Below are 27,119 nucleotides of genomic sequence, written 5' to 3' on the forward strand. Positions count from 1 at the left end.
GTGAGCCTGAAAATCTTGTCGTATCCAAAGATAGGAAGCCATCAACCATAACTCGAGTCTTGTGAAAAGGTCTTAGGATCTAACCTGACTAGGCTCCCATTAGTCAAAGATGGAGCAATTTGAGCATCAAAACTAATAACAGTGACTTGAAAGACACCAAAATATTTGTACAGTCATGCATCACTTAACGACGGGATACGTTCTGAGAAATCCATCCTTAGCCAGTGTTGCCCTTGTGTGAACATCACTGAGTGTACTTAGACTAACTTAGGTGGGATAGCCTCCTTCACACCTAGGCTCTACGGTACGAATCTTTTGGGACCACTGATGTATATGTGGTCTGTCATTGATCCAAACGTCATTATGCCAGGTGTGACTGTATTCAGGAATTGACTAGCATGGATTAAAAAAGGCAAACAGAAAACATCCCTTTGGTGGCTCAGGATGCCAGAGAACCAACATCGTCTGTGCAAAATGGGTTAATGAAAAGAGAGATTCAAGCATTTATCCTGACTTCTGTAAGAACCCTACCTTAGGGTATTCAAACACTTGACGAGAGAAAGTCTCCTTATAGAAATGGGCCAGGTAATGAATGAAGAAGGATCCAATTCTTTCTACTCCTCTGTTTTTTAATACTCAGCCTTTCCATAATAAGATGGATGTTAAAAGAGTCTAATTCAGACAAATAATGTGCCAAATATAACAAAATGTTAATTATTAAATGGGTTGATGGATGTATTAGGGTAGCTATTACCCTTTTCTCTCTACTTCTCCATGTGCTTGAAAAGGTTTCTACTTAAAACTAAAAAGACTTTCACTGGGAAAAACTGAAGTAGGTGCTCACGCTTCAAAACATGGGAGTCACTGTAGAAAAGACTGACGTACTTGCTGTAACAATTATTGATGAAAGCGTATGTGCAGACACCATATTAGACAAATTCAGATGTGATCACCTTCTTGTTAACACCAGTGTTAATCAGCAGGAAGTGAGGTCCAGGGAGCTGTCGCCCAGAGTCACAGGCTGTGCCTGCGGTCAGTCCCAAGCCGATCTCTACCTGTCCTGTGATCTTCCTGGTTCTGGAACATTTACATTTCAGAATCACATCATTTTTCTGGTTTATTCTTGATCATTCCTATGACTTGGGGATGCTTTCTGTGTTCTAGGATATCAAGTGATAACATTCTGTGCTGTGTGTTTGTTACTTGATTTTTGACTTTAAAATGTGTCATTGGGTTATAACATACATTCAGAAAATTGCGTGAATATGAAGTATGCAGCTGCACAAGTGTCACTTATGTCTTGTGGACAGGTTTCTGGACCCCCTCTCCCTGGCCCAGTGGGTGAATCTCGCCCGCAAACTGCATAGGCGTTAAGTCAGTCCGATAACACCCACGCTGTGCTGCGCAGGAGCCGTGCAGGCCGTCTTCAGCCTGTGTCACACGACCTTGCGTCCCCACGTCTCATGACTGAAGAAGCCAGTTGGACCTCTGCAGAGCAGGAAGAGGTGAAGGGCAGCTCGCTCTCACCCTCCCCCGCTGCATTGCTTAGAGATTGTGGGAATAGTTAACGACCCTGGTCCTCGTCTCCCTCCACACGTAGATAACGTCAGCGTCTCTGAACTTGTTTGATGTGTGACTGAAGATGCTTGTTTATGTCACCCAGATGCACCGTATCCTTTTTTGACATAGATGAAACTTGGTCACAAATTTTTTCCCTCTTCTCCTCTTCCCTGCACAGTACACTGACTGCTCACACCCTCGGAGCAGTCCCCTCAGAGCACCCTGTGGAACTGGTTCTCGGGGTCCCACTCCTCACCCCGAGTATTGAATGAACTCCGTCACCAATATCACCTGCAGCTTTCTCTCAGTTGACACTATGCAACCTGTGTACCACCTCCCGGGGCAGGATGTAGAATATTTCCCATGCCTCCACCCCTTGTGCCCCTCCCTTGTCACAACCATCCTCCTGGGAAATGGCTATGCTGAGGTCTACCACCAGAGATAGAAGTAGGATCCTAGTGGGTGGTCTTTTCTGTCCTGCTCTTTCACTCATCATGATGTCTGGGAGAGTCACACTGTTGCTGCAGGTGGCAGGAGCTTATTGCTTTTTGTTGCTGTGTAGTATTCCATTGTGTAAATATACTCAAGTTACCTATCTATCCTATTTGATGGAAAGTTGAGGTTGTTTCCAGTTCTCCACTATTGTGAGTAGAATGGTGATGAACATTCCCAGGATTTGGAAAGGTACAGGGAGTGTGATGCTGGGGTAAGAATGTGCCAGGAGATAAATGGAAAAGAATACAGAGTCCACAGATAGACTCACAAACATGGGCAACTGATCTTTGTCAAAAGATCAGAGGCAATTTGATGGAGAAAAGTTAGTCTTTTAAACAAATGGTGATGGCACAATCGGGTGACCATATGGAAAAAACTTAACAAAGACGCCAACTTTTCACATGACACAAATATTCACAAAAATTGTTCATGGATGTAAACATAAACTGTGAAACTATCAAAATTCTAGAACTAGCAAAGGAGAAGATATGACCTCAGTTTTCATAATGACCTTTTATCTTCAACATTGAAAGAACGAGTCTTCAAAGAAACATCCAGTTAAGGTGGACTTTGTTAGAATTAAAATTTTCTACTCTGTGACAATCACTGTTAAGAGAAGAAAAAGACAACCCTAGACTGTGCAAAATCTTTGGAAGAAGCCTATTTAAGAAAGGGCTTGTATTAAAATGTACAAAGCATCATAAATTCAACAATAAGAAAACAAACATTCCAATGGAAAATGGGTGAAGATCTGAACAGACACCTCGCTAATGAAGGTATAAGCATACAATAAGCATGTAAGAAGATGCTCAAAATCACTTATCATTAGAGAGAAGCAAGTTGAAACAAAGTGAGACGCCTTGACACACAAATAGACGAGATCAATTTATGGCTGGGGGGTAGGACAGCACAGACTCTCTGTCGTCACTGCTGCCCATGCCGAGTGGTGCAGCCACTGTGGAAGACACTTGGGCACTTTCTTACAGAGCTAAACATCATCTTAACACGTGATCCCTCAACCATCTTCCTAGGCATTTACACACTGTTTTCAAATAGAACATCAACAAAAAAGCCAGCACACATATATAGACTGCACCTCATTTATACAGGCAGGGAACTTGAATGAACAAAGATAACCTTCCATAAATGAAAGGACACCCAAATGAGGTACATCCATGCAATGCAATGCTATCAGGTGCCAACACTGAAAGAGCTATCAAGATGAAAACACATGGAGGAATCTCAAATTCACCTTTCTAACAGAAAGAAGCATCTGCGAAGGCTGGGTAGAGTACGGTCTCATTGATATGGCATTCTGCAAACACAAAGCTATCAATTTGATCCACAGATCAGCTTCCCAGAGCTGTGCAGGGCTGGGGTCGGGGGAGAGGGATGAAGAGGTCAGGAAATCCGTGTGATGCTTTAATGGCGGATACTTGCCTCTCTGACTTTGATGAAATCCCCAGATTTTTACAGTGGAAAGAGCAAATCTTGACTTACACAAATTAGTAAAATGATTTAGGTGGGTGGATCCTTGGATGGAATGCAGATGAGACTAGAGAGTCTAACCGTATTGAGAATGGAAGAAACAAACTCACTGCAAGTGGTGGGGGAAGTGGTGCTGACCTAAGGACCTTTGGAAATGACTGGAATCTGTACAACTACAGGAAAAGACACCGAGCAAGCAGAGAACCCTACTTGATAAAGTTCTTTCTCAACAGTTACTGGTTAATAACTGTGAGGCCCCTATGCATCTAGACCGGGATTGGAGAAAGGACTGAGTGGTCGTCAGACGGCAGGAGCCAGGGTTCCACTACTGCAGGGGCAGGTTTCGGGGAGGGCAGGGCGCGGGCTGGAGGGCTCCATGTGGCCATGCGTTCGACTGGGAAGCCGTGCTCTGAACTGACGTTGACCTTAATCTAAACATGGCTGTTTCCATATAGACACATATACAGCAGACAGTGTACACACGGTAAGGTCAGCACACCAGCCTAACTTAAGCATCCTGCCACCGAGAGAGCCAAGAAGCAAGGACACCCCGGAGCAACCAGCACACTGAGCTCACAGATGCACGTTTTTAATGCCATGGTCTCATACAAGGAGCCAGTGCTCCTTGAGGAAAAGGCTGATATCCAGGCTGAGGCTGAGAAGGCGCAAGACAATGCTGCAGAATCCTGTAGAAAAGTAAGGAGGCGTTATATCCCCAACTAAAATACACAGGCGCCATAGTTTTCCATCACATTTATGTCGTAAGAACATTTAAGCATTAAAACCAACCCGGCGGTGTAGTGGCTGAGTCAAATGCTTCATTTCGGCTGCCCAGGATTCACAGGTTCAAATCCTAGGCGCAGACTTATGCCCTGTTCATCAAGCCATGCTGTGGTAGGTGTCCCACAGACAAAAGAGAGGAAGATTGCCACACATGTGAGGGACGCTGGAGGCAGAAAGAGGCAGCGGAGCTCCGTCGGGACAAGGAGCGGTCTCATGCCCGCCAGCGTGGCTCTGAGAGTTTGAGAAAGAGGCCCCTTCAGAATCAGTGGGGGCATCACTTGGACATTTGTTTAGTTAAGAAAATGGTCTATTCAGCTGAAACACTTCAAAATCAGAGCGATGTGCATGGAGCAAAGGTAGTTGGTGTTGGTTTCTGGCCCGTGTGCGCTCACGCCCCCATCCATTCGCTGAGTGACTGAGCTTCTCCACATGAGCCGCAGCGGCTCCTGGGCCCTTTGCACTTCAGGTTCCCCATAAAATGCACAGGTTAGCATGGGATCTCTGTGCATCCTTCCAGCTCCGTCTGCCTCATTGCTACATTCACATAAGGACACATTCCACTAGGGAACTATTGTTGCCGTCGTTAGGACACGAAAAACGCATCCTGGGCCCTCCTGAGAGGTGCTGCCAGGCCTCACATGCCTCCTGGATGCAGGGTTCAGTGTGGTTGGCATGCCCTCTGTGGGCCATGGTCACACCAAGCCCGTGCTCAGCAGCTTTTCTCACATCCCGGTCCCAGGCCACAGGGCGAGGAAGGGGCAGCAGGCCAGCAGGCACTGGGGCCTGAACCACTCAGCAGGTCAGCACTCCCGTTTGAATCCACGCTTGGGGTGGACACCAGGGAACAAGCACCCTAGGCTCCCCTGGGCTCCTGAGGTGTTTCGGGTGCCCCTTCCCTGCCCCCTTGCTCCATACCCCATGCCCTGGGAGCCCTTCCACCCAGGACATCAGGAGGCTTAGCCCCTCCAGCCTGGCTATGGGACCCCCAAAGCCTTGTGGTCGTGTCGTCCTGGCAGGGAGCCTCTCTTTTTTCTGGAAATGAACTCCAGTCGTGCTGGCTGAGGGCTCCAGCCCTGTTTGTTTGAGGCTCCATCCGTCGCCCAGGCTGCATGCCTGCTGCTCTCTGAGACGGGGCCCCGTTTTCCTTAACGTGCCCTGTTGTTCACCACAAGCTCTCTGGGCCTCCAACTCCTGCCCGCTCCAGGCTGTGTACTGTCTGCTCCCACCCCTCACACCCCTGTTACTGGGCTCTACCTTCTGCTGGGAAGCCCACCAGTTGGCTTTGACTGGTCTGTGGACACTCAGCACTGCCCTGGCCTCTGTTCACCTCTGTTTCCATCACGGTGGACACCCAGCTCTGTGTGACAACCTCACATCCTTCCAGCCATCCTCAGCTCCCCAGGAGTCCTGGTCCAGCTCCTTCTTTCACACCTCCTACCATCCAGGGTGCTTTTAAACAGCCTCTGAGTACCACAGACAAGCTGCCACTCCCCCAGGCCACCTGCTCTGATGCTAGCCTAGGTCCCTGCATCTCGGCTGCTTCCAGGAGGAGGTGCCTCCTGGGCAAGGCCCTGAGTGACCACCTTAGTGTAGTCATGCTCAGAAACTCAAAACCAGGTCCTGCTTCCTGTGAGCTCATGAAGATTCTGGAGACATGGTCAGAGAGCTGACGCTGACTTCCCAAATCTGCTCCCAGGCCATTCCAAAATGTCTGCCCCTGAGAGAAGGCCCGACTACCCAGCAGTTGTCCCCTGCAATGGGGTGGGATGGCACTCATGGCACGAGAACTGCGGGGAGCAGGGACGTCTCCCTTGGTCTATTTCACTCTCTTGGCAAAAAGACCACAGACCAGTGAAGAGTTCTGATGATGAAACTTTGCCCAGTTCTGACTCCCACTCTCTGTGGTCAGGAGCAGCCTTGGGGGGATGCTTGTTAAGAAACAGCTAGTGAGACTACACGGCAGAACTTTGTGTCACTGAAGAACGTCGTAAAGTCTCCCACCAGGACCCTTTAACTGTGTGACGCTATTCTTCTCTGGCACAAAATGTGCCCCCAATCCAACAAGATTCCAGTTGCTCCTTCGTTTCTGGGCCTGATGGTGGGTGGGATAGAAGGAAATTCATGACTTCAACCTCTAATCTGGTAGGACAATCAGGCACACACTGAGCTCTCTCTGTCTCTCACGGCCAAGGGAGGGGGACCAACTCGGAACTGACCTGGGCCCTGGTCACATCGAGGACAACAGGTTCCCTGCATCAAGATGGAGTCCCTGGGTAAGCCATCTCTCTGAGGGGGCAGAGATGCGGTGGGCAGGCATTCTAGTTGCGGGCAAGAAAAGCGGAGGTGAGGGAGCAAGAGCGCCCAGGCAGGTTTGAGGAGGACAGGCCAGATGGTGTGGGTGACAACGGCCAATTACTCCTCCTTTCTGTGCTTCATCTACGTTATTAAAAACCTGGGATATTACCCACAACACTCCAAATTATTCTGAGGGCAAAATGAGTGGATATGCACAAAGACTCTTAACCTAGACCTCTTGCCTTCCCCGGCCCTGCTCAGCCCTGGGTCCTGGCGCTTCTCTTGCTCTTGGAGGTAAAGGATGGTCTGCCGTGTAGCCAGTCACGTTCTTGGATGGCTGTGCCCTGTCAGGGAGGCTGTGGGCAACCAGGATGTGTGCTCCGTCCCTGCCGCAGCCTGAAGGCCACGCTGGCAGAGGCCAGGCCCCCTGTGTGTCTGAGGGCCACTGGCAGCCTCCATCCAGAGGGGAGAGCTCTGAACCGCTAAACAAGTCATCTGGGTCTTGCTGTGACTGGGTGTTTCCGTGGGAGCACGTTCACAATACTCGGCGGTGACCCCTGAGCTGCTGATCACCGGGTGGGGACTCTGGGTGAACTCAGCGCAGTGGCTCTTGTCCACCCATACTGCCAGCCCTTCAGGATTTAAACAGGCAAGGCCGTGTCCATGGATGCCCAGAGATCATAGTTGGGTGGCATTCCCCTGGAGGACATCCCTACACCTGCCCCTCTCAACCTCAGCTTTCAAAGCCCCCAACAGAAATGGCTCACACAGCCCAGGAGGTAACCACAGCACAAGACTGCAGATGAGAGCACAGCCATCCCAGGGCCAAAGGTCTATGGGCTCGGGCCCAGCCAGAACGTAGGACAAGTCAGGAATAACATGACTCAGGGTGTGACGGACGGATCTTCCAGACCAAGGACGTCAGCACCACACAGACCCGGAAGTCACCTTGGTCAGCAAGGGACCGAGTGGGGGTTTCGTCTGGCCAGGTACATGGACCCTTATCCCGCCTGTCAGAACCCATCCTGGTCCATCAGGCCAGCCAGGGAGGAGTGGCTGTGAGGCACCTGAGGGAGGGTGGGGCCTTGAGGGGACTTCTGACTTGACAAGAGTGAAGAAGGAAGTGCAGGGGCTGGGGTCCTGGGTCCCAGGGAGCAGGAGGGTGTCGGGAACGGGGCCCAGCTGGAGCCTGGAAGGCTGCACCACAAGTGTTCCCCTGGAGAGGAGACGAGCAGGGAGAGGACTTCGGAGCCGGGGACAAGTTCCCAGCAGGATTCCAGGCCAGGGGAAGGGTGAGCATGGAGCCCCAGGGGGACACTGAGGAGGGGAGGTCCTGCCTGCCCAAAGTCCCTGCACAAATGACCTTCCCCTGGCCTTGTCCTCTCCACACGCACGGTTTGATCTCCTTACGTGTTTTCCCCACTTAGAGCTGATGCGTTTCCAGAGGCTGAACTAGAAAACTACAAGTTCCCAACATGGGGTCCAGAGACACGTCCACAAGAGACGCAGGAAATGTTTCCTCTCCCTCCAGAGTGTGGACGGGCAGCCCCTCTCCTGGGGCACAGAGTGGGCCTGGCAAGTGGTGGCTTTAGGGCCCCCCACATTTCCGTGGTGGACGCTCGGCCTGAGAAAACACCTCGACCTCCCATCTCAGGGGTCTGAGGGGCTGTCTCTGCTCCTGGCCCAGCTTCACGATGCTGACACGGACCTGTCCTCTGAGGAGGGGCACTTGGGGGTCTCCTTCAGCAGCCAGGGAGGGGCTACACCTTCCCCCCTCTCCCACACACAATAATCGGATGACTGCAAAATGTCTTACTCCAGTGAGGGATCTGAGAGTCTGGACAGTGTTTAAATTAGCAAAGAATGTGAAAGAACCACCACTCCCAGGCTCTAAGAGAAACAGGACTTTAATACAACAGTCTGCAAATCTGGCATGAACTATTTACAAGCAGTGATTCTCACCCCTACAGAGATGGAAATTGGCCTCAGGAAGGGGTGGCAGGCGGTGGGGCCCTTGCACCCTGAGTGCCCCAGCTGGGCCCCTGCTGCTAAGGAAGAGGTCATACGACAACGGGACGCTCACTCCCTCCTCAGCTTCATGATGGCCATGCTCTCTGGGCCTGGAGAGATTTGCTGGCCAACTAGCACCGGGGCTCCAGCTGGCAGGACAGGCTGTAGCTACAGGATAGAGTGGCATCTGTGAGCCTCCCACAATCCACAGCCCTGGTGTCCCTCCCGGCATCTGCCCAGCAGCTGGAGCCCAGCTTCCCCAGCCATCGCCATGCGACAGGTCAGGGCTGACAAGGGAGTCATGGACTCAGGCTCTCCGGACTGGCCAGCAGGGAGAGTGCACCTGTTCCTCCCCATGTCCTGTCCAGCCTCACCTCTCGTCCTCACTGAGCTGCTCCATGTCCCAGAACCAGGCCCTGAATCGCTCCTGGGGCTCTAGGTTGTAATTCTCTGCAGCCTCCTGGAGCTGCACGATCTCCATCATCACTTTGTGCTCCTGGCACCAGAGGGAGGAGAGGATGCAGACAGAGCCTGCTGGGGATGCTGCAGGGTCTTCAGGGGGTGAGGAGTGGGGCAAGGGGCTGGTCCTGGGTCCTTGCTCACATGGGACCCTCCTTCCCTCCAATTCCACGCAGGACCTACCTGTTCTCAGAGATGGGTAGAAGCCCCTCCCGCAGGAAGTTTTGCTTGATGCCCAGCGCTGCCCCCACCCCCCCACTGGATGGGTCTCCTGATTCTCTGTCATCCAACACTCTCAGTAAATGTAAGATGCAGCGGGTGGTGCCCAGGAGAGTTCCGCCCAGGGGCGTCTCTGGTTTCCACGCCCCTCTCCTCCCTGACATGGAAGGCCACAGCTGCTCACCTTTTTCTTTTTCTCGTGGTTGATCTCATTGCCCTGGAAGGCAGACAGCAAAAGTCCATCAGAACGAGCCCCCTAGCTATGACCAGCCCCCGTGCACACCCCTTCTCATGGTGCCCAGCTCCAGGTCCAGGAGGGGGCTGGGCCTGACAGAAAACAGGACTTGGACCCAGGCCAGGCTCTGGGCTCCAGAGAAGGGAGGACATGGGGGCCGACACTCAAAGACCCTGTAGCCCAAGCCCCTCCGATGACGGACAGGGAGGCTGAGTCCTCAGGCAGGAAGGGACAGCTCCATCAGTGTGCTGCCTGACTTGGAGGCTGACTTCTCTCTCGCCTCCAACAAAGCCCATGCAGCTCTGCAGGCGGGCAGCTCTGCTGCTTCGCCAGCCTGGGGACCCGGGACGGGCTCCACGTGGAGCCTTCGTTCCCTCATCCCTAAGAGGGGCACACTGCCCCAGCCCACAGGGGAGCCTGGGAGGCTGTCATGACAGGAAGTTACCACATTCTGACCACTCAGGTCTTGGTACTGGGACTGTGTCTTCCCAAGTCCCAACCTGGTCATCCCCTTCTGGCCCCCGGCCTCACTCACATTTACGTAATCCTCCATGGCAGTGTCCAGCAGGATCAGGTCAGTTAGCATGGTGCCCAGGAAGGGGACGATGCCCTGTGCCATTGGGATTAGATGGGATGAGGCCCTGGTCTCAGGTGTCCCCATGACCCTCCCCTGAAAACTCCTCATGCTCAGCCTCCTGGCCCAGCCCAGGGTCCCCACACGGAGCAGCCTCAAATCCTTTATAGCCGGCCCTCAATCCCCACCCCTCACCATCCAAGAACACCAGACTCCTCCTGGTCACCTCCCAGGGCCTGCTTTTGGCTGGTCACAGGGCCTTTAATCCTTGGCCCCTCCACTCTCCCGACCCATCCTGCTGCAGCTCCCCAGGCCCTCCTCCTGGTCACTTCTAAGGGCGGGTGTCAGGCTCTGCGGCAACAGGAGGAGGGCTGCAGGAGGAAGGCCCCCTCTCTGGATTGGAGCCCCCAGCTGGGAGGGCAGAGTCCCCTCCTCTGACCTTGGAGCCCCTCCCCACAGGTGCACTCACCTGCTGCTGCTGCCTCTTCCGGCCTCTCTGCAGGGTCCTCAGCAGGGTGGCAAACTTGGAGGGCTGCTTCTGCCAGGACTGAGGACAGGGTCAAGGAGGCCATCCTCCCCTCACCCCACTTCTCCTCAGCCCCTCTGACCTCAGCCCTGGACGTCTGAACCAAGTCAGCTGGTACCCATGCTACTCCATCCTCCAGCACACTCTGATTCTAGAACAATCCTAGCTCCAACACTCTCGCTGTGTGACCTTGGGCCGAACGCCTGACCTCCTTGAGTCAGCCTCCTCATCTGGAAAGTGTGACAACTCCCCCTACCTCGCAGGGTCTCCTGAGGACTCAGCGTCAGTGACGGTCTACATGGTTCTGGCTCTCACCCCACCCAGTGTGAAAGGGTGGGGCGGGGCTGAGAGGACACTTCGGTTTCTCTTTCATGTGAAGCCTATGAGGTCCACTCAGGAAAGATCCACTGAGCACCACCAGTTTCCTGGACACTTCCCATAAGCCACCTGGGCACCAGTTACTGCTGACTAGGACCCAGGTGAGTGTTGCTGACAGGGACAGACTAGGAGGGACCGTGGTAGGGCCAGTGGGGAGTCACACATGCACAAACATCTGTCATGCTCCAGCCATTCAGACTCAAGGCTGGGCAGCCCATTTGTCCACCTGGCCTGGGGGAATGCCTGGCAGTGCCCATCCCGAGGGCAGGCAGGGTGCCCTCCTCGTGGAGAAGTGGTGAAGACAGAAGGAGCAGTGGGGGCCTGGCTTCCTAAAGACACACTGAGCTGCTTCAGGGAAGAAACATACGCCCGTCCACCCCATGCACGCAACAGCCTGGAAGAATCTAAGTGCTGACAGCGTGGACCAAAATGGAAGGCAGCCCCTGCTCCACCGGCCAGCTCAGCATCCCCTCCGGGATCAGCCCAGACACCCCCCACTTCCTGCCATAACCGGGGCTTCCCACCCCACAAACACCTCCCCCACCTGCCCATGGACCAAACATACCCCATCTTCCTGTTCATCCAGGGAAGACTGGAATTGTACACAGAAACTCCAAGTGAGAAATGACCGTCCACATCCTGCCCCTTCCCCCTTCCCCACACCCCGCCTCTCCCTCCACATGCCAGCCTCCACTCTACCTTGATGAGCAGCTCCCAGCTAAGGGAGTTGTCCTCATCACAGAGCTTTTTAAATTTTCGGCAGCTCTTCCTGAGGGGGGAAAGGAGGAAGGAGAAACTCAGGAACAATGGGGCAGGGGGCATAAGTGCAAGTCCCTTCTCGATGAGAATCTGGAAAATCCAAACTGCCCGAATGAGGATTTTCGTGGGGGTCCTCTGAGCACTGACGTCACCATGGGACTGCAGAGGGGGCTCTCATGTTGGTCACCTGGGGCTGCCACTCCCTTTTCTATGCAGCAGCTGTATTTTGACCAGTTTGGTTTCCCACTGGGCACAGAGTTCTGTTGCTGTATGGCAAACGCTTGAAAATCTCCACTTTGGTTCAACCTACTATGTGACATCCAGGGAACCTGATTCCTGAAGCAGAACTGGGGGCCTAAGTTGCCAGTGAGGATCAGGGACACTGCACACCCACCCAGGCCCTGTGCCCAGGGCTTACTGCCACCCAGGAAGCTCCAGCCGACGAGAGGGCAATGGCAGACACGTGGGAGCTCCCTCCTCCCCCTGGTCCTCCTGTGGAGAGGCCTCCCCACCTGGACACTTTCCCCCAGGTCTTCTTCAGTCTGTGTATGGGCACGCTCTGCAGAGCCGAGAGGACTGCGTGCAGGGAGGAGATGTTCCTCAAGGCTCGGCACTCCTGAGGAGGGAGAGGAGGAGCTGGGAGGGGGAGCAGGAGCCCTGTCTGCTCTGGCTTCAGTCCCCCTCCCTTCCACTCTCCCCTCCTGAGTGGGACAGATGGCCAGGGTGCCAGGGTGGGCACAGGTGGACCAAAGAGTAACACTTCCAGGAGGAGGAATTTCGCTCAAAGTAGGAAGGAGCCAGGGAGGAAGTGAGCATCCCACCCCTGGGACATGCGAGTCAAGGTCAGTGTGCCCTTGACAGGAAGGACCTAGCGACTGTGCAGGGGCTTAGAGTGCAGCCTTCAGTCCTGAGAGCTGATCAAGGAGAAGGGGCAGTTCCACGGCTCTGGAGAGGGTCTCCCCCCGCATACCCTGGCCACCTCGATCCACCGCTCCAGAACCTTGGCCCTGTCCCGGGCCGTCACGTTTGGGTCCCCAAGGCAGGACGTCATGACACACTTTACTACTCTGTTGAACTGCACCACTGTGGCCCAGACGGTGGGTGCCACGTTCTCATGTCCGGGCCGGTTTCTTTTGCCCCAGGTGGAGCCCAGACACTCAGAGGGCTCGACGTTCTTGAACACTTCCTGGGGAGGAGGGGGAGTGTCACTCAGCCCTGCCACAGCCCAGCTTAGTGTCCAAGCAGGAGTCACCGGTCTAAGGAGGGGCTCAGGAAGCTGAGGATGTGTTCTCAGCGTGGTGGGAGCCCCTCGCTTTCATTGTTCTTCCACTGAGAGCACCCAGCACAGGAGGACCCGGGACTCCAGACTGGTGGGGAAAGGACAGGAGCATTTACACACAGCCCACCCCCACAAACTGCAAGCTCCAGAGGGCTGCTCCGCTTGGCTCCTCCCAAGGGGGCATCTCCCTGCATCCTGAGCATCCTTGGTCCCAGGCCCCATTCCGCTGCACATTGCCCTGTGCCAGCTACACCCACGGGCTTTGTCAGGTTGTCTCCCTTTTAGTGAAGTACACGTCTGGTGCATCACAAATGCTGAGGCTGCTGAGCATCCCGAGCAGATGGCTGGGCCGCCTGAGTTCCTGGCTGCACACAGTGAGTTCTCCTCCCCGACCTCTCGGGCCAAGCCCCACCAGGCTTCCTCTGTGTTCTACTTCACTCAATGTGCTCAGCCCCTCTGTCCAGCAGGGCCTCTTGGTCCCCATCTCTACAGTGTGAGGGTGGAACACGAAGGCTGGGGAGTTGCCCAGATCCCATGGTTGGGAAGTGGTGGAGCTGGGATTGGGACCCAGGTCACAGGAGCCGCCACAGGGAAAAGCAGGTCTGGGCCAGCTGATGGCATAGGGGTGGCCTGCCCCACCCCGCCCTGAGAGCCCGGGTGCTCACCGCGTCAATGGCCGTCAGCTGTTCTGCCACCTCCCTTGGGGAGAAGGCCATGAGGCTAGGCTTCCCATCGGGCTGCTTCTTCCCGGTCACTCGACAGGTGTGGGAAGCCTCTGGAACCGGAGCTGATTCTGCGGCTGTTACTGGAGCCTGAGGTGGAAATCCCAGCAGACCCCTTGGTCCCGTTGAGTCCAGTTCAGGACCTGGCACTTGGGCTGGGGCTGCTGATGGCACTCGCTCGGGGTCTGGAGCAGCTGAGGGCGCTGCTGCCGGTTCCAGCGCTAGAAGTGACGGCAGAAATAGAACTGGAGTTCCGTCCAGCTCCAGATGTGGCCCCTTTTCTGCCTCTGCACCTGGCAGAAGTGCTGGAGCTGGGGCAGGAGATGGAGAAAGAGAAAGGGTCAGCTACATAAGTTGCTTTCCATGTGCCTTTCCCCAAACAGGAAAGATCCCACTGTCTTTCAATGAATCCCCAGTCGTGACCCACCCACTGGGGTAGTCTTCCAAGCCTACGGTCTCCCTTACCCTCTGTCTCCAACTCAGTGGCCTGGAAAAGGTCCACCTGGATGAGAAGAGGGGTGGCCTGGTGCTTCAGGACTGAGCCAGGCAAGAGGTCCTGGAGATACGCCAACGTCAGATTGATCCTGGAGTGGCGCAGCATCTGCCACATATCCTGGGAGTTCTCCTGAGGCCGGGGGCCCCAGATGGGAGAGAGGGCACTGGGGAGAGGCATGTGTGAAGAGAGTCACAGGCCTGGCCTGCTGTTCCACACTGTGTTCCCACAGCACCTTCTCTGTGCCTGAGCCCCAGAGGGTGGACCAGCCACTCCAATCCCTGGGTGGCTGTCCTTGCACTGGAAGGCCTGGTCATCAGCCAATCTAACAGAGAGCCTGTGTGAGTCTGGTCTTCCACCTGACACTCTTTTCCCAAAGGGCCTGGACATAGCCTGCCCCATCCTCCACGCTCGAGCATCAGGACTCAGGTTGGAGGCAGATTTGTGACCAGGCTGCTCACCAGCTACTGTTCTGGGCCCCAGTGGCGGTGCTTAGGAGAGGTGCCTGTGCAGAGGGCAGGGAGAGGGAGAGGGAACTGTGGAAGCGAGGAGTCTCTCAGTGGCCGACTCAGCCCAGCCTCTCCTCTGCTTCCCATGGCGGGACTGGCACCCCATGAACAGGTCTCTTTGATTCATTTCCTCCTGTAGGGAAGACCGCAGACCTCAGGCCCCCCACAGAAACCCCAAGAGGCGTGAGATCCAGGGTCTGCCAGTCCATCCATAGCCACAGTCCCCATGGTCTCCTAGCCCCTTCTGTGGACACAGGAGGCCCTCCCTCTGGACCCAACACCACTCATGGTCTTAGTTGGTCCTTGAAGTCTGTCATCGTGGTCTGACTATGAGAGGATGCGTCCATATCTAGAGGAGGCCAAGAGGGTGTGACATCTAACGTCCTCTGGGCATGAATACTCATGATGCCCAGAAGTGAGCTTCTAGCTCTCAGGCTAGAATTGAGCCCCAGGGAGAGTGTCTGCTTCCTTCAGTGGACACCCTTAGTGTGTAGGAAAGGGTACGAGTGTAGTAGGAGCTTAACATATAGTATTGAATGAATGAACCCCATCCAGAGCCTTCCCAGAATTCTGAGTGGGCCTGCGTCTCCTCTGCTGCCCACAGAGACCACTGCTCTGGCCGCACCGAAGACAAGGACCAGGATCAGCTAGATGGACTCGCTAAATTGTCTTGCCAATAGGAAAACAGTTTGCTTTCATGTACTTTTCCACACTCAGGAAGGCCACAGGCCAGCGAGGGGAGAGGCAGGGAGTCTCCTCACTGGCGACGGAAGCTGTAAGCATGAGGACACGCAGCATGAGCAGCAGTCCCTTCTGTGGAGTCCGGCACCAGGCAAGCGTCTGCCGTGCTGTCTCCCGTGATTTCCTTCAGTGACCCTGTGAGGTTTACCCTCTTACCACCCCACTATTCGGATGAGCAAGGTGACGCTCAGAGAGGTGTGGGGACGTTCCCAAGGCACACGTTTATTAGGTAGGAGACTCCCTGCTGTGCTGTGGAGGGGTGGACACTCACCTCTGGAGCAGCTGGTCCAGGACCTGTGGGGTCGGGTAGAAGGCCTGGTACACACACGGGAAGGTGGTGACGGAGATGGATCTGCCGTGGAAAGATGGTTGCAGGCAGCCTACCACCTTCTGCACTGCGCCTGCCTTGAGGGTCCGCATCGTGCGGGCCTCAGCCACGGACAGGGTGGGTTCCTTGGCATACCACGTGGACAAGGAGGGACACAGAGTCAGTGGAGTCACCATGAACCACCAGGGGCATCAGGGTCTGGAGCTCAGACCAGAACCTCCCAGCGCCTCAGGAAGTTGTGCAAGAGGGACGAGAGCCCGCCTTGAAAATGGTTTTGGACTTAAAAGTACAATTTGATTTTTAGGGGAATGACAAACACTCAGTACCTTCAAGGCATTCTGTGACCTGAGGAACAATTGTACCTCTGTGCATTAAGAGCCTGAGGTAAGAGCATTATCCCAGGGAGTCATCAATGAACATCCCCACCACAGACAGGAGCAAAGAGATGATTAGTGACCTTCCGCCAATCTGCGGTTCTATGTCATGGCAGACCTGGAAAACTTAGAGTCTATTCGGACACGCTTAAAATGTGCCCTGCAGTGTTGGCTCAAATGGCAACAGAATTGGGTCATGTCAAGGTCCAACAGCATCGAAAGGCTGAATCACTGTGCAAAATGTCCTCCTCTGTGGAATATGATGAAGTCACTTAAGGCCTCAGCTCCTGACCTGAGCGGCCTACAATGAGTTGCCGTGTTCTGTGCAATGACAAGTAGCAGAGAAATGTATAGGATCCTGTAATCCCACCGCCATCCTCTTTATGTGTAAATCAGCCTAGCAAGTGTGATGATTCGTGAGGCTTGGAGAAGGTCTGCAAGTAAAGTGGCCTGAGTGCTACACAGCTTCACAGCCGGGTAGTTACATCAGTCAAAACAGGAGCAAAATGCTAAGGTCCTCATGGCCTCGTGAAAAGTGATAACAACATTAAACATTTCCTCTATGATTCCAAGAAACGTGAAGAGTGTCTTTCCACCCTACCCCACAGCTGGCTCGGGAGGAGAGGAGGCCCAGACTCCTTCAGGAGCAAGGCCGTAGGACACTCCGTTGGGAAAGCCCTGTGAGGGCCCCAGGGGTGTGCTCAGATTCAGACCTGGGTTCCAGGCCCACGCTGAACATCTTGGGGGGGGTGGGGGTAAAGACCTTCTGCTCCTGCTCTCACCTCAGACCGGCACAGGATGCTGCTGGTGGCCTGCTGCTCCTGCCCCTTGACTAGGGAGGGAGAGAAGTCGAACCCAACACATAACTCTTCAAACATCTCCTGAGTGGAGTTCTGGAAAGACAATGACCGGCAGACGGGCCAGGAGGCATCAGGAGCCTGCTGCACATCGCCATAGGGGGACACCCCCATGAGAATTTCTGTTCCCTAGTTCAGGCACAGATGGACATCTGCACAGACATCTGACCAGGGAGGGAACTAGATGAAACTTCTAAGGCTCGGGATTAACACAAGGGCAGAGGAGCTTGATCCCCAGCACCCACCTGCTCAGGTTGCCAGCCTGGGGTATGAATATCACAGACTCACCAGTTTTACAGCACGTAACAAACTGCTCTGATTCGAAGTGTTTTGTGAGGTGACAAGGTGCAGAGAAATGTATAGAATCCTGTAATCCACGCCCATGCTCTTTGTGTGTAATCAGCCTAGCAAGTGTGATGATTTGTGAGGCTTGGAGCAGGTCTGCAAGGACAGTGGCGCTGAGTGCTACAGCTTCCCAGCCGGGAAGTTACATCAATCAAAACAGGAGCAAAATGCTAAGGTCCTCATGGCCTCGTGAGAAGTGACAACAACAGTAAACCTTTCCTCTACGATTCCAAGAAACATGTGGAGAGTGTCTTTCCACCCGAGCCCTCAGCTGGCTGGGGAGGAGAGGAGGCCCAGACTCCTTTGGGAGTAAGGCCGTAGGACACTCAGTGGGAAAGCCCTGTGAGGGCACCAGGGGTGTGCTCAGATTCGGACCTGGGTTCCAGGCCCAACCTGAACATCTTGGGGTGGTGGGCGGGGAGACCCTCTGCTCCTGCTCTCACCTCAGACCAGCACAGGATGCTGCTGGCGGCCTGCTGCTCCTGCCCCTTGACTAGGGAGGGAGAGAAGTCGAACCCGTCATGTAGCTCTTCAAAGATCTCCTGCGTGGAGTTCTGGAAACACAGTGCCCGGCAGACGGGCCAGGAGGCATCAGGGGCCTGCCTGCACATCGCCACAGGGGGACACCCCCATGAGAATTTCTGTTCCCTAGTTCAGGCACAGAGGGACGTCTGCACAGACATCTGACCAGGGAGGGAACTAGATGAAACTTCTACGGCTCAGGACTAACACAAGGGCAGAGGAGCTTGATCCCAGCACCCAGCTGCTCAGGCTGCCAGCCAAGCCCTGGGGTATGAATATGACAGACGCACCTGGCTGACAGCACATAACACTCTCCTCCTGCCCAGGAGGGACCCACTCCTCATCTGCTGCCTTCCCGCACAGCGCCCACGCGTACACACACACCCCGACACTCACACACAAACCCTCACACAAGGTGCAAGGGCTATGGGGCTGCTCAGGTGGGATCCGAGTTGTGTCCTGCCCTACAGTGGGCTGCCCTGGGCTGCCCCACATTACCTTTGGGTACCTCCTGCCAAATTGGCCATGAGGCTTGATCCGATGTCCACAACAACACAACAGTCTCACACTCTGGGCTTTCCTGAGCCTAGAGCCTCTGAAAACTGGTACACAACAAGTAAACATGTTGTACTCTGAAGTGTCTCCAGTCAAATGAACTGGCTAGGGGTCTGTCTCTAGAATTAACTGCCTGGTTACCAGAGTTCTAAATCTGTTGGGGTCTATCGCCAAGGAAGTGAGGTCACTTTTTCAAGATTCCATTACCTGGGCTGCTTCCTGTAATCGGACCTACCCAAACCACCCCCATGTCTTCTTAACTCTACATGAGGAGCTTCCACAGCCCCAGCCACAGCTCCCTGGGAATGTGATGAGGGTCCCAGCTTTGAGGAGGCAGAGCAGAATTCAGACCTCCTTTATCTTACCAGTTCTCTGTCCTGGAAAACTCATTGTGCCTCTCAGGGCCTCCCCAGTCTCCAAACCTGCCCAAGGGGAATCCGCCTAGAATCTACTTGCTAGGGACATCATCAGGTGTATATGAAATAATATCCATACCACCTGTGAGGTGGTGTCAAGTGCAAGTAATGCACAAACAAAGAGATGGAAGAATTACGAGAAGGGATGTAGCATGAACACCACTCAAACCAGGCCTGGGTTCAGCAATGCGCTATTGCAACAGGCACTTCCTCTCTTGGCCTCATTTCAATGTCAGCACAAGGAGAGGGTTGATGAATGAAATCCAGACACTGTCATCCTCTGGATTCAAACCTCTCCATTGTTTCCTCTTCTGTTTAGAAAGAGACCCAAGAGCCTCATCTTGATCTGTGAGGTGGGCAGCCTTCACCATGGCTCCCAGAGATCCCCACCCGTGGTACACACATCCCTCACAGATTCCTGTGTGACCACTGAGTGCTTAGTGACTGGCTCTCGCCAATAGAACACAGCCAATGTGGACGAGTGTCATGTCTAAATTTTAAACACAGAAAGTCTCTCACTTCTTTCTTATTCCCTCTCTTAAGTTCCGTCTCTCTCTCTTTCCCGTGTCTCTCTCTCTCTCCTGTCCCTGAGCTGTGGAATCAAGCACACACGTTTTTAGCTGCCATACACAGAAGCCCACATGGGAGAGAACCGAGGCAGCGCCCAGGCCAACAGACAGAAAGGAAGCCATGCTCTGAGTTCAAAGTGCACCTCGACTCCTTTGAGTGAACCTGAGAGGAAATTCTCTGCCAGTCGAGCATCACTTGAGGCCGCGGCCGCGGCCTTGAGGCATCTCGAGCAGAAGAACCAAGCTAATCTATGTCTGATTCCTCAACCACAAAAATTGTGAGACATGAGGCATTTGCCGTTTACAGATGCAAGGCACTGGAACCGTGATTTCAGGCCCCAGGATCTGGCCCTGCCCTCCTCCGCCTCCTCTCTCCCCCCAGGCTCCCTCCAGCCACACTGGCCACCTTTCTCACATCCTCTGGCCAAACCCCCTTCTGCCCATGAGTGTCTACAGCAGGGGTGCCTTCTCCCTGACACGCCACTCCCAGACTTGTGCAGGGCTGGCTCCCTCTTGTCATTCTGGTCCCAGGAAATGTCACCCCAGTGAGGCCTTTCAGACCCCTACCCGGTGACCCCCAGCCCTCCCTCACAGGCCCCTGAATGTCCCCTCAGCACTGGCTCTTTCCCCTCTCATGTCTTTGCTTTCATGCTTTTGTCCTTGTCCCCTCCAGAGTGTGAGCTCCTGACCGGCAGGGACCACTCAGTCACTGTCAGCCCTGCACTTAGACCCACCTGAGCACCTGGCACAGGGTGAGTGCTCGGTGCACAGTGGCTGAGTGAAGAATTGTGAAACTCGTGTCCCCTCCTCCTGCTCTTCACCAAGTCAGACTGTGGAGAGGACCGCTAGTACCAGGAGGAGTGAGTTCTCTCTGAGGCGGGGGACAGCCAAAAAGGCCTCTGCACGGCTATTCGCTGCTCCAGCAGCTGAGGCAGGCTGAGTGGGTGCCGTGTAAGTTTAAGAAGTCAGCACAGGGACTGGATGCACACAGCCTGCGCAATGACACCACCAGTTCACTTAACATCCGTCACCGAAAACAGAAAAGTAAGTGTTTGCTTGTGATGAGAAGTTTAGCTTCTTGGTTCTTAGCAATTTTGAAATGTACCACACAGCAGTGTTAACTTAGGCAGTGCTGTGTGGCAATTACATCCCAATAGAAGTGACAACAGTGAAAACCCAACCTCATTGGGCACCACTGACGCTGGAGGCTGCCTGCCCCCTGGTGGCCAGCACCAGCCCTGCAGCCCTGGCAGAAGCCACCACACAGGAAGTCTCTTTGGGTGTCCTCAAGGCAGAGGCTCCCCACTGTCCCAGGGGTAAAGGAGCAGGACCTGCAGGCTTCCAGGCCGTGGGAGGAACCTCAGGAGCCTCCCTCTCCCTCATCTTTCTGTTCCTACACTTGGGTGTCCTGTTTTCTCAGGAGGCATCCTGACCTCAACCAAGGCAATGATTCTCCTCTCCAGCCAAGTGAGGACCTTGGGAGTCCAACAAGGACTGGTCTTGTCCCTGGACTCTGGCCTTAGTTCACAGTGCTCTGGCATGTTCTTCCTTATCCCAAGTTCTCATTCACCCGAACCCCCAAACCTCTCTCAGTTCTAAAGGATCTCCAGCAGGTGGGAAAGCATTTTCTCAGGTGCTCAGAGCACAGGGCGTCATCGATGGAGAACCAAGGGCCATAGACCCTTCTGAGCATCATACGGAACCCAGGGAGTCACCCGCTGGACGCACTCCACTTGACACAGGAGGACACCAAGGTCTTCTCTCCTCTACCCAATGTCTACACAAGAGGAGAACGGCTCATCAGAGTAGCAGGTGCCCACAGAAGTGGACTCCAGCTCCCCAGTCCTGTGCCCTCCAGGCTGGGCCAGGGATGTCCTTGGAACAGGTACACACCTAGAAACCTTAGGGATTCTTTGGTCTGTCTCGGGCCTTCTGGGCATGTAGCCAGGAGGATGGATGCTACTGTTCATGGCAGAGCTGCCTCCGACCGCCTTCTCCTCGGCCTCTTGTCACTTCCCTGGTATCTGCTCTTTCCTGGGGTCCCTGCATGGTCCACACAGGAGAAATCGGTGTGAGTGTGCCTGTGCATGATTGGATGCGAATAGGAAGATGACCCCACGTGTACAGGGGTGGGCAGGACTCCCCTAGAACCATGAGGTCCCTGTTTCCGAAGAAAACCCAAAGGGAAGGGGTTGAGCCCTGGCCAAGGAAGCCAGAGCCCTGCCTGATCTTCTGGATTCTGACCCCCTCCTGAGGTCTGGGCCAGTCCCTCCAACTTTCTGGGCTTCAGATTCCCAAATGGACAAAGAACACGTTTTGTAAGAGCAAAGTCAAAATGGACCCTCAGCAAATGAAACAAGTACCATGCTTTGACCTCCCCCCACTGCTTATCCTCCAAGGAGACTTCAAACCTACACGGTGTCTATTACTGGGTAAAATCACCCTCAGCATACAAAACTGATAATGGTTAAAATGGCACACGGTCAACTTTATCATTGACTAACTATTGACGGAAGAAGAAATACATCCGAATATATTTTGATATGACTGATAAGATTCAGGAAAGTTAACTTGCTAGAAATAATAACACCTAAACAAAACTTAAAATGTCAGAACCTGTAGTCAGTATATTATGATGTAGATTAAAACAAATTCAGTCATTTGCCTAAAAATTAATTGATTCTGAGAAAAAATAGATTCAGTGAATTAATAATAAAATGGATACACTGGAATTGTTTTATGGTGCTTATTTTATAGCAGCCAAGGAATTAATAATACTATATTGCATTTTGACAGTTGCTAATAGCGTAAATCTTAGATGTTCTCGTTACGAGAAAAACATTTGTAACTCTTGATGATAGATGTCAACCAGACTTCTTATAGTGATCATTTCACAATATACACACATATTGAATCATTCTGTTGTAGACCTGAAACTAATATAAAACAAACTTAAATTTAATATTAAAAATGTCTTCTTATTATTTTTTCTCTGAAAAATACATTGTAACAAAAATTTTGAAGAGATTTGTTTAATTCTGATTTCAAGGTTGTATTAGGCCCAGAATGAAAGCATTTGTCTGATCAAAGTTGTCTCAGGTACAAGGGCTGAGACAAACACCAGGGTCAGAATGGAAGAGCACGAATGGCAACACTAAATCATACTCTGCTCATTTCTTTGTATTTGCACTTTTAACAGAAAATCTATTTTTATTCGCTTAAAATACACACAATGTAAAACTTACCGTCTTGACCATTTTTCTGTGTACACATCATTAAGCACATTAATTTCATTAAGCGCATCTTCAGTGTGTTGACCAAAGTCATATGGTGGTGCAGCCATCAGCACAATGCATCTTCACAACTCTTGTCACCCCACAGAACTGAAGCCTCGTCCCCACTCATCGGTCACTCCCCTTCCTCTGCTCCCACCCCTGGCCACTGCATCTGCTGTCCGTCTTTCTGAATCTGGCCATTTCAGGAATTTCATGTAAGTGGAGTCACACAAGGCCTGTATTTTTGGGACTGGTTGATTGTCCTAAAGGTTCATCCATGTTGTATCATATCTCAGAATATCCTTAGTTTTTGAGGATGAATAATATGCAGTTGTGTGTCTATATGCCCATGTTGCTTCTCCATTCACCCCTGGATGGATCCTTGGGTTGTTCCACATTTCAGCGATCATGAACAATGATGCCATGAACATGGGTGTTCAAATATGTCTTTGAGACCAAGCTTTCAGCTGTGCTGTGTATATATCCCAAAGTACAATTGAGGGGACATTTAGTGATTCTATTTTTTAATTGTTTTATGGAACTGCCATGCTGATTTCCACAGCAACTATACCATTTTACATTCCAGCCACAGTGTACCTGCGTCCAATTTCTCCACACCTTTGCCAACATTTGTTTGAGTCCTTTCTTCACTGTCTATTTTTTGGAGTGCCGTCACATGGATGTGAGGTGGTGTCTCATTGAGATTTTGACTTACATTTCCCCAGTGATTAGTCACGTTAAGCATCTTTTTATATGCTTGTTGACCATTTGCGTATCTTCTTGGAGGAAAAGTCTATTCAAGTACCTGGCTCGTTTTTGATTTGGGTTGTTTGTTTTGTTGTTGTTAATTTTAGAAGTTCTATGTCTATTCTGTATATTCAGCCCTTGTCAGATAGATCATTTGCAAATATGGCCTCCCATGCTGCATGGGTTGTGTTTTTACTCTGTTGATATTGTCTTCAGAGGCAGAAAAGTTTTAATATTCATGAATTTTGGCATGTGTACTCTGTTTTTTATTGCCCATGCCTTGAGTGTCATATCCATGAAATCATTGCCAAATCCTATTGTGGAAAGTTTTCTCCTATGTTTTCTTCAAAGAGTTTCAGCTCTTACATTTGGATCATGATCCATTGAGAATTAAGTTTTATATCTGGTGTGAGGCAAGAATCCAAGTTTATTTTTTGCATGAAGATATCCACTTTTTCAGGAACCACTTGTTGAGAAGACTGTTTTCCCGCTGTTGAATAACCTTGGCAATCTTATTTCTGGGCTCTCTATTCTGTTCCGATTGTCTATGTGTCTGTCTTTACGCCATTACAATGCTGTTTTGATATTGTAGGTTTGTAGCAAGTTTTAAATCAGTAAAAAGAGAGTCCTCCAAATTAGTACTTCCTTTCAAGACTATTTTAGACATCTGGGCATACTTGAGATTCCATACGAGTTTTAGGATGGGTGTTTTTCAGCACAAAATGTCATTGGGATTTTGATAAGGACTGCATTTAATTGGTTCATTTCTTTGAAGAAGTTGACATCTTAACAACATGGAGGCTTCCAATCCACGATCACAGGACACCTCTCATTTCTGGTAGTGCCGGGTGGTGTTCAGGTGGAGGGGACAGCACTCTTCCAAGTAGTCACGCAGGGTCCCAGAATTCCTCCACACTGTGCCTTTGCCATTTCCTCAGAACTTATCGACATCTGCATCCAGTCAAAGGAGAGAAAAATGCGTGTCAAATGCATGTGGGAAGTTTTCAAGGACCGCGTGTGGATATGGCACACGTCTGTGCCACCCTCTCCCCTGGCCAGAACTACGCACGGAACCAGCAGACCCTAACAGTCGGCACTGCAGGCAGAATCAGCGGACCCCACCAAATTTGGGACTGTGGACTAACCAAGGGCTAGAGACTCAGCGTCCCAGGGAACCATCTGCCAACTCCAGCTGCCTGCTAAGACTCTGACTGGCACTGTGGACTAACCCAGGGCTGAGACAGATGCTCTGCTAGAGCATCCTGTCAGACTAGACTGGCCCGTTAAACTGCTCCTGGAAAGACAGTTAGATCAGGAGCTCAATGCAAGGACAGCGGATCTGAGATACACAAGACGCTTACCCATGGCCCTCAGAAACAGGAAAAAAGACGTAGAATCCAAAGGCTTCATGGCCACCAACGCTTGTGTTTCTCATCCACGAAGCCATGAGAAGTCTCCTTCCAATCCCACTGCTGCCACCAAGCCGTTAAGAAACAAAATGCAACCGTGTAAGTCTAAAGAACTTCATTGCTTTATTCACCAATTCCTGCACCCAGAGGCATCCAATCTAGCAGATAGAAAGGAGCTCCAAGGAGCTGTACGGAATGAAAGACTTTGAAAGGAAGAAGAGAGAAGGAAAAGACGTCACAGCAGGCGGGAAGGTGGCTGGCTTATTGCAAGGTTACTTTCCACACGGGACTGCAGGAGTCTATGATGTGGAATACCTATCTAGTGCTGATTGGGGGATTCCTGATCCAGTGGGTTAAGATTCTGTTTCCGGGAGAGTCGAAAATCTAATGAAGTCAAGACTCAGTTTGGTGACGTGGGGCTTAGCGTAAGAGGCTCCTCTTGGGGCCCGCCGTCTGGTTTTGACACATGACTCTGCTGGCCCCCTGCTGGCCCCAGGTACACCCGGGTTTCCCTTCCTGACCATTGTTGGTCACACATCCACTGCCCCTGCCTCCAGTTCTCCCCCTTCCACACCGCAATCCCCGCCATGACTCCCTCTGACACTATCACGACTTCTCCCACCACACTGCCCTGCTTTCCACAAGGCCAGCAAGAGGCTCCGTAAGCACCACTTCAGCAGTCCAGTGGGCTGAGTGGGCTGCCCAGCATCGGGACTCAGAAACTGGTGGGCCTGTCACATGGCCTCCAATCACCGGTACCCCAGCTGAAGTGCCTGCCCTGATGAGATACTCAAATTTAGCCAACTCCATCGAACAACATCTTTGCTGCAAGCTTCCCTTAAAAATGCTCCACCCAATTTCTGCCCCAACTGTTTTTTGAGGAGTCGTTTTGGGGGAGCCTTTGAGGCCACCTTGGTGATTCTGTGCCCGGGCTCAAGCAGCTCTTAGCCCACACACCCTTTGGTTGCACCACCTGGAATCGTAGAGCACAGGGAGCCAGTGGATGGGCACCAATCACTGGTTTGACCCCCAAGAGCTGGTGAATATTTCATAGCAGGAACATCCACTTTCGGGTCTTCCTGTGGGCGCACGTCACAAGGCGCTCCCTGGTACCCCGCTCTCCCCCACATCCTCTGACCAGCTTTCCCCAGGCGATGTTCTGCAGTCCATCATTGTCTCCACGGACCTGCCCCTAGAGCTGTACCCCACAGACCAGGAGTCCCTGAGTTTCCTGCCCTGACAGGCTACCACCGACCCAAAGAGATATGTCTGTTCTACTAGGATGACTGGACTGGCATAGAGGACGGGCCCTAGCCACAGAAAATCAGGTAATTGAGGCCACCCAGAAGTGTGCACAAACAGAACCCAACACGGACAGCAGCTCCATGAGACTCTATTCTACTCCTTGTAGGACAGTCGCCTAAGTCTCTGCCAAATGGTTTTAGGAAACCACCTGGCCTCAGACTATCTCTACTGGCCAAGGAAGGAGGGGTCGGGGCCCTCCCATGGTCTACCACCTGCATGTACATCAACAACTGACAAGTTCAAACCTACCTACACCAGAGGGTCCAAGAGGTGAGAATACTGCCCAGTATTACTGAGATCTCTGAACAGATTCCCAGGGTCCCCAAGACCACTGAGCTATTTTCTTGGCTGGTCTTTTCAAGGTGGAGACCATGACTATGGACTGGATCTCAGACTGTAGCTTGTGTGATTTTCGTACTTGCTACTAGACCCTAATCAGATGTTTACTCTCAGGGCTACACCGTGCCTTACCCCTAATAGCTGCATGAATTACCCTCATTTCAAATTTTCACTGAAGAAAATCTGCTCAACATAAAATACACCATTTTAAGTACTTGAAAGTACACAAGTCAGTGACGTTTAGGACAATGAGAATGTTGTGTGGCTATCACTACTATCTAATTGCAGAACATTTTTAATACCTTGCAAAGAAACCCAGCCTCGCTGTCTCTGTGCTTTGCCCTAACCCAAGTCCACAGAAAGACCTTATCTGTTTCCTCTCCCTGCAGATTTGCTATTCTGGGCATTTCATTCAAATGGAATCATAGAATCTGTGGCTTTGTGTACCACTTCAATTAGCACACTTTTTTAAGGATCATCCAGGGCCTAGCACGTAGCAGTGCTTTCTTCCTTTTTAGGGCTGTGTTATATCCCATAGTATCAATATGCCACA

The 27,119-nt window shown here is 52.4% G+C and overlaps 3 protein-coding genes across 18 annotated transcripts in view; 1 reads left to right on the top strand and 2 right to left on the bottom strand.

Moving 5' to 3' along the window:
• Positions 1-27,119, top strand: part of LOC106835338 (protein phosphatase 1L-like) — a 151,150-nt gene that overhangs the window by 81,125 nt on the left and 42,906 nt on the right. Inside the window, exon 2 of one of the 10 annotated variants that reach the window (XM_070509689.1) lies at positions 15,389-15,790. The exons of 7 other annotated variants lie outside the window; for them this stretch is intronic. In XM_070509689.1, coding sequence (XP_070365790.1) covers positions 15,389-15,448 — 60 coding nt within the window. In that variant the 3' untranslated portion in view covers positions 15,449-15,790. 2 more of the 10 variants (XM_070509695.1, XM_070509690.1) reach the window with 2 other exon arrangements.
• LOC123286149 (ral guanine nucleotide dissociation stimulator-like) lies at positions 9,755-22,876 on the bottom strand. 7 transcript variants are annotated; one of them, XM_070509680.1, is made up of 9 exons: positions 22,737-22,876; positions 15,797-15,978; positions 13,726-14,441; positions 12,752-12,967; positions 12,294-12,397; positions 11,722-11,791; positions 11,588-11,614; positions 10,588-10,665; positions 9,762-10,154 (listed from the first exon to the last, which is right to left on the bottom strand). In XM_070509680.1, exons 3-9 carry the CDS (start codon positions 13,774-13,776, stop codon positions 9,762-9,764), a joined length of 939 nt encoding a protein of 312 aa, XP_070365781.1. In that variant the 5' UTR covers positions 13,777-14,441; positions 15,797-15,978; positions 22,737-22,876. The 7 variants fall into 7 exon arrangements, 6 of the variants coding, with proteins under 6 accessions (XP_070365780.1, XP_070365781.1, XP_070365782.1 ...); XM_070509681.1 differs by lacking the exon at positions 22,737-22,876 and adding an exon at positions 17,873-18,758; XM_070509682.1 differs by lacking the exon at positions 22,737-22,876 and adding an exon at positions 17,010-17,858.
• The window catches only part of LOC139045286 (protein phosphatase 1L-like), a 359,044-nt gene continuing 355,968 nt past the window's right edge, over positions 24,044-27,119 (bottom strand). The window contains exon 2 of the mRNA XM_070509700.1: positions 24,044-24,464. Within this exon, the coding sequence (XP_070365801.1) occupies positions 24,369-24,464 (96 nt within the window). The 3' untranslated portion in view covers positions 24,044-24,368. The remainder of the gene's footprint in view (positions 24,465-27,119) is intronic.

Source organism: Equus asinus, chromosome 5 (assembly GCF_041296235.1).
Source record: "Equus asinus isolate D_3611 breed Donkey chromosome 5, EquAss-T2T_v2, whole genome shotgun sequence".
NCBI lineage: Eukaryota > Metazoa > Chordata > Mammalia > Perissodactyla > Equidae > Equus > Equus asinus.

Coding starts and splice junctions, on each gene's coding strand:
- LOC123286149 (XM_070509679.1), bottom strand. CDS start 13,776: ATGGCCTTCTCCCCAAGGGAGGTGGCAGAACAGCTGACGGCCATTGAC. Junction 12,968..13,725: donor AGCTGACGGCCATTGACGCG/GTGAGCACCCGG, acceptor CCTCCTCCCCAG/GAAGTGTTCAAGAACGTCGA. Junction 10,155..10,587: donor GGAAGAGGCAGCAGCAGCAG/GTGAGTGCACCT, acceptor CCAATGGCACAG/GGCATCGTCCCCTTCCTGGG.